Below are 10,870 nucleotides of genomic sequence, written 5' to 3' on the forward strand. Positions count from 1 at the left end.
ATGTCCGACCCGCCCGTGCGGCCCAGCGGCACCGCCGGGCCGCGGCCGCCCCCCCGCGTTGCCAAGGCATTGTTCCCGTGTTCATCCTGCGTGGCCCTGTTCGCCTCCCATGGGAGGCGCTTTACCGGCGCCCCCTTAGGAACCGCGGTTGGGGCCGAGGGGGGGCTGTTGGGCGTCACGACCCTGGCGTGTTCTGTGCCTGCCTCGTGTTTTACCCACTTAACTTACAACGTGTGTTTGCTTGTGTTTGGACCGGGCAGTTACCAAAAGCGAAGTGGAATGTCTGATCAAGCTCTTCGACACGCTGGTGGCCAAGGCCAGCAGCCAGTTTGCTGGGGCCGGCTTCGACCGCACCGTGTTCCGAGACACGCTGTACAACGCCTTTGGCATGACGGATGACGTGGTGCTGGACCGAGGTGAGGGGGGCTCGCAGCTCTGAGCGCCGGGCAAGGGGTTGGGATGGCGCTGCCGACCCGACGAGTGTGTCCGTACCAAACAGCACCGTCTCGTCCCAGGACAGCAAAGGAGCTGTTGGGGAAATGGCATCTTTTCTTTCTTTATGCGGTACAGTTTCCCCTTAGTTCTGGAGAGCTCACGCTCTAGTTCGAGGCAGAGCAGCCAGAGGCTGTTGTGCTGCCCTGTGGCTGTTTCTGTAGAAGCCTCTGTAGTGTCGTGACAGAGGAGGGTGACAGAGGAGGGCAGCGTCACTTTCCTCTTTCCTCCAGTGGTTCCAGTGGGAGCTGCAGTCGCTGCTGGGCGACAGGTCTAGCTCAGGCCTGGAAGTCCCAGGAAGGCATTCTGATAACAGTGGGTAACTCTGGGAATAGAGGCTCTGTGAACAGCATTGAAGGGCCTGGGCAGGTAGTAAAAGGAGGTGAGAGCGATGAGCCAAATAACCCCTTGAAGATACAGTGATTTCACAGACTGGTAACAAGGGACATGTTTGGAGTCACTGTGAAAGTTGAAGGAATGATCTCTGATGTCGTAGAGGTGTCTAGAGGAGTATGCAGAGCAGGCATGAGTCTGCCCTTCTTTCAGTCTTGGGCTGCCAAGAGCCACCAGCCTTTGGTTCAGCTTTCTCTGGCAGAAGAGCTACTTACATGCCATGAAATAAAAACTTGTTGCAATTTTATGCAGCAAGTCAAGTGTGTCTTGGAAAATACTTCACATTACCTTACAACATTCTTAAAAATTATTTTAATGCTTACATGCAAAGGAGCTGATTTCAGTTTGCAAAAGCAAACCTATTGTCTTCTAAGTCAAAAATGCTTGGCTCTGCATGGAGAGATGTTCCTTCAGCCAACTTACTAATTAATATTCTAAAATACAAATTATTACAGATGCTAGTGGGTGCTTTGAACTCCTTGGTTTTGAATTACCATATTACAGGCTGTATGAATAGTGAAGCTGTGAGATTGAAAGTTGCTTAGGGAAGGGAAAAGAAAGACATTTTGTTACATGACAGAAAAGAGGTTATTTTTCTTTGTAGATTTAATATATATTGTTTCTAGGATGACTTTGTCCAAGATTTTCTGAGACAAAACCTAGTAATTTAAATCTTAATCTGTATGCAGAATTATCCCTTATTTTAAGGGATAGCAGTTTATTTGCTTTACATCTGCACGGAGGCATACTTCCTGTAGTTGTTTAAGTCAGGAAGGCAACAGATCAGACAAAATCTTACCAGGCAGGATTCTGGAGTGGAAGATCAGTAAACTGAGGGGCAGAATCCCTTTCATTGTTACGTCTTAGAGTCAAGAATGGTAATCTTACCTTGGTGAAAGCGTTTTAAGAAGAAAGATAATTTATAATTTCACTGAATTTAAGAAAACATTGCTTTTTTGTGTTTCCCTATCATATAAATTTGAAATGTGTCTGATACACTTCCTAGTGTTCAGCACTTTTGATAGAGACAACACTGGCTGCATCACTGTGGAGGAATGGGTGGAAGGCTTAGCAGTGTTACTTCGAGGGACACTGGAAGAGAAGATGAAATGTAAGATTGATCTGTATGCTGATATTTAGTAGTAATGATTGAATTCATAATAAATAACACATTGCTTTTGTTAAGAATTTAGTAGTTACTCTTACAAAGTATTTGGTAATTGAAAATTTTTATTCTGTATCGTTTAATGCAATGAAACTGAGTTCTGAAATGGCTTCTCTGAGACAGTTTTTTTCTGTGTAAACTGCTGTTACCACAGCCACCACCTTTTTTGTTGCTTACAAAATCTTGCATTTAAACTGAAGTTTATTCTGCTGCATACATTTTCAGCAAAATACATGTTTTTGTATTCACACACAAAATTAGAAAGAAGCAGATGAATCTCTAGTGTGGTTTTGGCTAATTAACAGTCTCAAGCCAAGCAAGACCAGTGCCAACATTCATTTTACTGGCACAGTGGGGACATAGTAGCAGTTACATTAGCTCCAGCAATTCTTCAGGTTGGAAGCACAGATGGAAAAACTGTAAGATGGTAATGAGAGCCTCCACAGTAATAACAGAGAAAGATGGAGGAGAAAAAATAGGAAGAACTCTAGAATTTTAAGCAGCAGGGGAAAAAATAGGGCATGTGGAGTGAAAAAAAAAACAATTGAAAAAGAATGACAGCATGTTGTTTCCATAGTTCCTAAGTTGCAGCATTAGCAATCCCACTGCATTATATAAATTCATCTGGAAAGTGGTCAGGGGTGTCACAGCATTAGGATGTGTGCCCAGGTTGTAATTCAGTGTGTCAGTAAACCACAAACAGTAAAATAGGCATGCCTGCTGTAAGCACCACAGAAGATATTAGTGCATAGCGATGCACTGCTGTCTGTCACAAGTGTTTGCCAAGAGTGTTTCAGCATATATATATGATAAATTTGGCTCAGTTCATAATGTACAGTTCACATTTTCTGTCTGTAAGTAACAGCTTGAATGGTACGTGTTTGTAGTTTGTAATCAACTTGAAATTTATTTGTATTTCAAAAGACTGTTTTGCCATTTATGACCTGAATGGTGATGGATACATTTCGAAAGAGGAAATGTTTCAAATGCTGAAACACAGCCTTCTCATACAACCAGCAGATGAAGAGCCTGATGAGGGAGTTAAGGACTTGGTAGAGATAGCACTGAAGAAAATGGCAAGTACTTACTTCTTGTGATACTTGAGGGTCTTTCAAACATTCACTAACTGATACTTAAAACCTCTCTATGAGGTAACAAAATAAGGTATCTTATTTACAGTGGGTTATCTTGCAGTGGGATTCTGCAAGTCTCCTGAGGAAAGCCAGAAATACAATCCAGCTCTAATAAGTCCCAGCCTAATATTCTCATATGAAATCATTAATTTAGTACATGAATGTACTCTAAACTTTATGTATAAACTAGCATGTCTGTATGTGCATATACATCTGTGCTTGCGCAGTCAGAGCAAAAGCCCAGTCAAAGCAAAAGCCCAGTCAGAAGTGGAGAACTCAAAAGTGTAAGCTGCATTTATTCCATCAGTACAGGCATCTGCAGTAACTTCATTTTTAAGTATATTTGTGTTTCATCAACTGATCATGAAATTTCTTTATCCAATTTATTTGTATGTATTCTATTAGAATACTAAACTCAAGGTTATTAATGTGAAGCTTGTCTTACAGTGCTTGATCTAGAATATCAGAGCAGCCGAGGACTGTGTGTCAATATTTTAATCAAATCAAGATATATACTCTCCCCTTCCATGGTGGTGGTCAAAAATGTTCACTTCAAACCAGGGCTTGCATCCCAACTCCTTTTATTTAAGCCCATCTTTTCAGTTTTTCAATCCCACCCTTTCTGCCTTAGGTAGAGGCAAGTCACTCTAATCTTTTCTGAGCATAAACTGATGACCCCCAATTTGCAAATCTAACTAAAAATAGAATCCATGTTTTTTAAACATCTGTTAAATAAAACTACAAGTAATAATCTTTTGCTGAAGTATTCCCTTCCTTTTGCAGGACTATGATCATGATGGCAAACTTTCTTTTACGGACTTTGAAAAAGCAGTCAGAGATGAAAACCTTCTCTTAGAAGCCTTTGGACCATGTTTGCCAGACATAAAGGTACATTAACCTTGGGTTCAGAAAAACCTGCACAAGCAAATTCCTTACAGACACTTGCACCAATGTGAATGTCAGGGTATCTTAGGCCAATGTTGGGTTCATCCTCTCAGTGCCAGTTCTGCTATCCAAAGGTGGCCCCTGAGCACTCCCACTGCAGGGCCGTTGCCACAAAATGCTGCAGATATTAATCTCATCACTAAGGGAAATTTCAGTCGTGTACGTTGTCATCCCAGTCTCTAGCTTTCCTGTTTTCATCCAGTTTATTGCATTCTGCAGCTGGGCCTTCTTGCCCTCCATGCCATATCATTCTTTGATGACATACCCCTACTGCTGAGCAGTTAAAATTTTAATTTCTCTTTCAGCTACAACTTTGAATTCTGGCTGGGCTGCCAGTGGTGACACCATTACTGCTATGGGATTTACCTTTTCTAAGCTAAAAAGCAAGCGTCTTCACTGCATACACATTTCAGTTCAGTACCTTTCAGTTCAGTACCTTTTCTGACTACACAGAAATCCTTTAGTTAACTGAAAATTAACTCATTGTTTTTGTTTTTTGTTTTGTTTTTTAACAGAGCAGTATGTCATTTGAACAGAAAATTTTCCGGGAGACTCCTAAATAGTAACTCCAAGATGTAACTCCACTGCTGAATACTGTTAAAAGGGGTCACCATCCTTCGTCATATAGTAAAAAGTCATATTTCAAGTTGCTCCTAAGCTTCAGTATTCCTTTGCTGATAAAGCTGTCAAATAGATGAATTTACTTCTGTAACTCTACCTTTGCTCCTAAGCTTCAGTATTCCTTTGCTGTTAAAGCTGTTGAATAAATTAATTTACTTCTGTAACTCTACCTAAATAGAGTTCTTCTGTTATATTCATATATTCTGTTCATATTTTATAATGTGTTACAATTTGAGGTACACGGGACAACACTGCAACAATAATACAGTATATTGGTTTCTTCATTCCAAGTAACAAAATGACACCATTTTAAACAAGGAATAACTGGGAAATACAGTATAAATAAAGTTTTATTTTTTACATTAAAAATACATATTTTAAACTATATTCTTTACAAAAGGACTGTTGGAAGATGCTGCCAGCAGTATCTATATTCTTCTTCTCTGCTTTACAACTGGTTTGGCTGAGCTGCTCTCTGGCTTTTCCACAGATGTTGAAACAGAATCTGCTACCTAAATTGGAGAGGAAAAAAATTTAGTAACTTGTAACTATTACTTTTTTAATGCTCATTTAAGAGGAAGGCCACATCTCCAAGATTTGAGTATTGGGAGCCATTTTTTACTATCATCACACTTGTATTGAATTTTCCTCCTGACTAAAGGAAGAAAGTAACACCAAAGGCAGCATTAACTACAAGAGAGGTGAAACTTAGAAGATTCAGCACTACTATTTTTGTATTTAACTATACAAACTGATTTCAGATCGTTAGTGATATAGTATTACATATGTCATCTCCCTTCTTCCTAACAGGTGTTTTTAAGCAAGGTTTAATGCACTTTATAACTCAGGTATTTCAGGAAATGAAAGGAAAGCAGAAACATGCATTTTGACATGTATTTTAGGAAGGTATTTAATATAAAGGATACTTATTTATAAGATACGCACTTTCAAATCAATCTAGTCAGTCAAGGGAGCTTTTTCATATCTTAATGTAAATGAAATGTTCTATCAGGAATGTTGACCTGCTAATTGATTTATATTCTCCATAAAAGGATACATAGCTTAACATGTGCTTCTCGGGATGGAATTAATGATTCTGTACAGCTTTTAATGGAATAAATTACATTGAACTCTGATTTCCATTCTTTTCCCTTCAGGAACCAGATACAAGTAGCACACTGGAGTGAGCAGGACTACCTGCAAAATTATCATGCCTTCACATGTGGGGAAAAAAAAAGTGGTTTACGAAAAATCACATAAGAACATGCACTGACATTTACACTTTCTCAAGTGCAGTGTAAGAGGTCTGGAGTAGAATTGCCTGCAATATCCTAGATTGTGGAGAAGTTAAATAATAAGAGCACTAGCTTATGTGGCAGATAAACTGATAATGAGTAAATGCTGAATAAAGCTATCAGATAGTCACTATTTTTATGTATAACAAGCACCTATGTTTGAACTATCAGAACTTTAAGAACCCATACCTCTTTCAGTTTATTTCGAATTAATGTGGCTGAAGTATTCAAAGACTCATCATCCATATCCACTTTAGGTATTTCTGGTAGTTGTGGACCAATAACAACTTCAGTATTGTCCTCACTTGTTCCAATGAGGGAAAACTTGTTACCTTCTTCTCTCTTCCTCTTACGTTCCTGCAGGTGAGTTGTACGAGGCATAAACCTGCCAATTCCATTGCAAGCTGGAACCTTTCTGTGCTGCATTAAGGAAGCTGGTGGAGTGCACACTCCTGGATGTACACTTGGAGTTAAAAATGTGTTTTGAGCAAAGTACCCAGAAATTTCAGCACAATTGTTATCATAGTGTGGAGGTGATAACAGGCTCTGATTCTGATTCCCAGATGGATATGCTGTGTTGTGGGATACCCCAGGAGAACTTGTAAAGCAGGATGGATCCCAGTTACTGGCTATACTCGATCCTGATGTACTCCATGGACAGTCATGCTCAGAATTATTTGAGGCTGTCTTCTTAGGGCCTTCTACTTTCTTTAACATAAAGCAATCTTTAAAACAACAAAAAAGAAGCACCTTCACTATTTCATGTAATTATTAGTTCTAACACCCAAGAACAAAACTTTTGATATAACCGCAGAAACAATACCAGTGATATCTGATTCCCAACTACCCTTCTGTGATTATTTTTAAGCTTCAAATATAACAAATTCAACTTTCAAACCAGTTTTCCAGTCTAGTGCCTTTGCTGGTTTATAACATTGGAAAAACCCAGATGTTTTGATGTCAAAAATCAGTGGGTTTATTCCCTTTAGAAATCCTCAGACAATGAATAATGACACCCAACTATGTGAGCATGAGAAAGGAGAAGCTTGTGCACAGCAATTTGCTTATTCCTCAACTTGCCCAGCCTTCAGCACTGACTGGGAACTCTGTGGTACAGAAGCCTTTGTAAACACAGTCCATTCTTAACATTCCCCCAGTGCAAAGATGTGGGCTGGAGAAATTTTTTTGAACGTTCTGGTATAGTCATATTCCTTCCAAAACTGTCCCTTTGGCATGCCTGAGGAGGCTGGAACAAAGGTGAAATTTCCTGCCAGTGCTTTAAATTTCTGGTAACATTTTGAAAGAAAACAAAAAGTGAAGGAAATACTCAATTATTAAATCTTAATAATTTCATTATTTTAGTCTTAATCGAAGCCAAAAAATTACTTTGAAAAGGATACAGTCCTCTACATACTGAGAGATGTCTTCCTGTAAACATAAAATGCATCTGTATTGGGTGTGCATGGCCTGTTTTTTTGTAGTGAGGAGGCTACAGAGTCGGCTTTTTTGAGAAGCTGCCAGAATCTTTCACTGTGTCTGGCAGAGCCAATCCCTGGTGGCTCCAAAGATGGATGTGCTGCTGGGCAAGGCCAGCCCAATTAGAAATGGTGGTTAACACCTCTGTGGCAACAGATTTAAGGAGGAAAATAAACAAGAAATGGTTACCCAGTTGTAACTACGGCCAGAGAAGAGCAGAGCGAGAACGTGAGAGGAGCAGCCCTGCAGACCCCGAGGACAGCGCAGGAGGGGCCGAGATTCCCCTCAGGCCATGGGGCAGGCCAGGGGGCAGCAGCTGTGCCCCTGCAGCCCATGGAGGCCATGGGGATGCAGGGATCCACCACAGCCCCTGCAGGAGCCCCAGGCCGGAGCACGTGGATGCCTGGGAGGAGGCTGTGATCCTGTGGAGACCCCTGGAGAGGGGCCCTGCTCCCAGGCTGGAGCAGCCTGTCCTTGAAGGACTGCACCCCATAGAGGAGTGACCCACACTGCAGCAGCCTGGGGAGGGCTGTTCCCCATGGGATGGACTCACACTGCAGCAGCCGGGGAGGACTGTTCCCCATAGGATGGACTCACACTGCAGCAGTCACAGGGAGCTGCTGCTCATGAGATGAGCTCACACTGGAGAGGTTCACAGAGAACTGTCTCCTGTGCCACCCCTCAGTGCAGCAGGGGAACAACTCTTCTCCTTGAGCAGCAGAAGCCATGGGTGATGAACTGACCACAACCCCCATTCCCTGTCCCCTTGCACTGCTGGGGTAGGGGGTAGAGCTGAGAAGGGAGGAAGGTGTTTATAAGGGCTTATTTTACTTCTCATTATCCTGCTCTGATTTTGTGAGTAATAAATTCACTTTATGTCTCCAAGTAGAGCCTGTTTTGCCTTGATGGTATTTGATGAGCAATCTCTCTCCTAGTCCTTATCTCAACCTGTTTGTTAAATTTTCTCTCCTCTGTCCAGTTTGTGGAGGGCAATGAGTGAGCAGCTTTGGTGGGTGCCTGGCATGTGGCCACTATCAACACACTATAGCACCTTTAAAAGATGTAGGTAAAAAATGTTTTCTTTAATGGGCACTTTAGCCAAAACCCCACCCAGTCCTGAAGAACACTAAAATTTTACAGGAAATTTAGTCAGGATTCTATAGGAAATTTAACCACAAACCTCTTTGATTTGTTGCTTTTGCTATATACTTTCTTCTATCCTGCAACTTCTCTCTAGTTTCTTGGACTGTTTCAAATTCTGGAGCATAGCACACGTGCAGCAAACTACCAAAGAAACTTCGTTCATCCATTTTCTTCTTGGCCACCCTGAAGGGAATTAAAGTCTGTCAACAAAACTGAGAATTTTACTCCAACTCTCTAGAAACTTAACACATTGCCAAGTACAGAAGGTGTAAAAGATTAAGACAGCAAGAGGCAGATATTGCCCTGTCCAATACCTTGCACATTGCAGTTTTTTGAATTTTATAAGGTACACTTCAGTAAACTGCTCTGCTGGATATTCATCTAAAGCATGATATTCCTCAATGGCACCATACAATGCAAATTGTTCCACTAATTCCTTCATAACACCTAATGCAGGAACTCCTTGTATAAGTATATAGCGAGATTCCAAGTTGATAGTGTAAACCTGAAACAAACAAAAAACAAAAAGACTATTCAAAAACATTCCCATTCTTGCTTTATTGCAAAAGGCACACATTTTCTCCATGTTTTCTGTTTTTCTCCAAATCCTCTCAGGATGCTGAAAACCCCTATGTACTCTGCTTTGCAGGACAGTAAAATGCATGGTTATTTGGGACCTCTTCATCACTGAGCAAGAGCTGAACTCGTGCCTCTCATGAATAGTAAAACACAGATGAAACTTGACTTTTCTGCACAAGGTCAGAGTACTACTGCCAGGTGCTGAGTAAAATCTCTTATGTCTCTGGCCAACTTCCATGCAAGATGTACTAGTAACTAGTTCATAAGAGGTACTGTCAGAATACAGAAAAAAACCCCTGAAAAATCGGTCTTCTTCATTGGCAAAGAAGTGCAGGTGAGGAAAACTGCTTTTTTCCACACAGGGAATTAAAAAACAATTACCACAATTCCCTGGGGCAAATCCTGTGTGCTCAGAGCTGTCTCCTCGCCATGGTGATCCAACAGCATATGTTTTTAAGACAGATAAATTCTGGATGCTGAGAGAAACAAGGTCTTCTTCCAGCAGATTAAAAACCAAACCAACCATTATCTTCTGCTTTGTGTAGTGACTGTCACATAACAGACTCTAATGGCTCACTATGTACACTAGGCAGCCAGGCAGCTCATTCCTGAGATCAAAGGAAATTTATTCTGAGTTTGTTAAAAAAAAAAAAAAAACAACCCAAACCACAAACATTTAGAGTGCATAAGTTACACATATTTCTTAAAAAAACATATTCCAGACAAAGAAGAAACTGCTTGGGAAATCAACTCTCAAACTTCTGCTATAAAATGTCTCCACAGGCAGGTCACGTAAGTTTCCTTGTGGCAGCAGCACACTCCTACCTACATTCTTTTGGGAACAAGGGATTGAAGGAACCTGATGCTTTCACTATGTGTTTTTTTGTTGGTTTTTTTTTTTTTTGGAAGGTTTGTCCTTCTACCTCTTTCTTGTCTGGGAAGAAAATATTCAAATAAGGTTTTTTCCACACTTGGGACATCCATAGTGTTTCTCCTGCATGTATCCTCCAGTGCCCAGTGATGGCTGGATGCCTGTGCTGGCCAGAGCTCTGCGGATGCACAAGGCGCTCTGTCCTCTGCCCCACCGTGTACACTTGGAAGAATAAAAGAACTTAATGAAGACTTTGAGACTTCATGAAGTACGGAGGGTTTGAAATTTTACGGGAAGGTGGTGATAGTGAAAGAGACGCGCCTTATGTGCATGGGCACGCAGTAACCATTGTTCCGGCCCTGGTGAGACCACACCTCAAATACGGGGTTCAGCCCAGGGCCTCTCTCTCCGAGACATGGAGGTGCCGGAGCACGTCCAGAGAAGGGCAGCAGAGCTGGTGGAGGGTCACAGGTCAGATGAGGAACAGTTCAGCGAGCTGCGAGGGCTCAGCTTGGAAAAAAGATAGTTCAGGGAACCCTTATCGCTCTCTGCAACTCCTTGACAAGAGGCTGGAAACAGATGCGGGTTGGCCTTCATGATCTTAAAGGTCTTTTCCAAACTAAGCGCTTCCTTTCTCACGCCAGCCCTTTAAGGCGCCGCAGACACCTCAATCTCGCAGTTCTGCTGCACTAACGAGAAGCTCCTGCCGCGCAGCAGGCGAGGCCCAGGACCTCTCTCTCTCTCTCTCTCTCTCTTC

General features: G+C 41.7%; 2 protein-coding genes across 2 annotated transcripts; one reads left to right on the forward strand and one right to left on the reverse strand.

The window, feature by feature from the left end:
• On the forward strand, positions 1 to 5,118 carry EFCAB1 (EF-hand calcium binding domain 1). Its single transcript, XM_031066826.1, has 6 exons — positions 1 to 147; positions 233 to 416; positions 1,892 to 1,996; positions 2,975 to 3,126; positions 3,967 to 4,071; positions 4,644 to 5,118. The coding sequence occupies exons 1-6, from the start codon at positions 1 to 3 to the stop codon at positions 4,689 to 4,691; spliced, it is 741 nt and encodes a 246-aa protein (XP_030922686.1). The 3' UTR covers positions 4,692 to 5,118.
• RBM48 (RNA binding motif protein 48) lies at positions 5,044 to 9,951 on the reverse strand. Its single transcript, XM_031066755.1, has 4 exons — positions 8,978 to 9,951; positions 8,701 to 8,846; positions 6,234 to 6,769; positions 5,044 to 5,261 (listed from the first exon to the last, which is right to left on the reverse strand). The coding sequence occupies exons 1-4, from the start codon at positions 9,766 to 9,768 to the stop codon at positions 5,178 to 5,180; spliced, it is 1,557 nt and encodes a 518-aa protein (XP_030922615.1). The 5' UTR covers positions 9,769 to 9,951; the 3' UTR covers positions 5,044 to 5,177.
• Between the last annotated feature and the right edge of the window lie 919 nt (positions 9,952 to 10,870).

The sequence above is a fragment of the Geospiza fortis genome, unplaced genomic scaffold, assembly GCF_000277835.1.
Source record: "Geospiza fortis unplaced genomic scaffold, GeoFor_1.0 scaffold138, whole genome shotgun sequence".
In the NCBI taxonomy this organism is placed as follows: Eukaryota; Metazoa; Chordata; class Aves; order Passeriformes; family Thraupidae; genus Geospiza; species Geospiza fortis.

Excerpts from the sequence above, each read along its gene's own strand:
- EFCAB1 (XM_031066826.1), top strand. The coding sequence starts at position 1 with ATGTCCGACCCGCCCGTGCGGCCCAGCGGCACCGCCGGGCCGCGGCCG. Across the intron at positions 1,997-2,974 it reads ACTGGAAGAGAAGATGAAAT|ACTGTTTTGCCATTTATGAC; the intron begins GTAAGATTGATC and ends GTATTTCAAAAG. Across the intron at positions 3,127-3,966 it reads AGATAGCACTGAAGAAAATG|GACTATGATCATGATGGCAA; the intron begins GCAAGTACTTAC and ends TTCCTTTTGCAG.
- RBM48 (XM_031066755.1), bottom strand. The coding sequence starts at position 9,768 with ATGGTTGGTTTGGTTTTTAATCTGCTGGAAGAAGACCTTGTTTCTCTC. Across the intron at positions 8,847-8,977 it reads AAAAAACTGCAATGTGCAAG|GGTGGCCAAGAAGAAAATGG; the intron begins GTATTGGACAGG and ends AATTCCCTTCAG. Across the intron at positions 5,262-6,233 it reads TTCGAAATAAACTGAAAGAG|GTAGCAGATTCTGTTTCAAC; the intron begins GTATGGGTTCTT and ends TCTCCAATTTAG.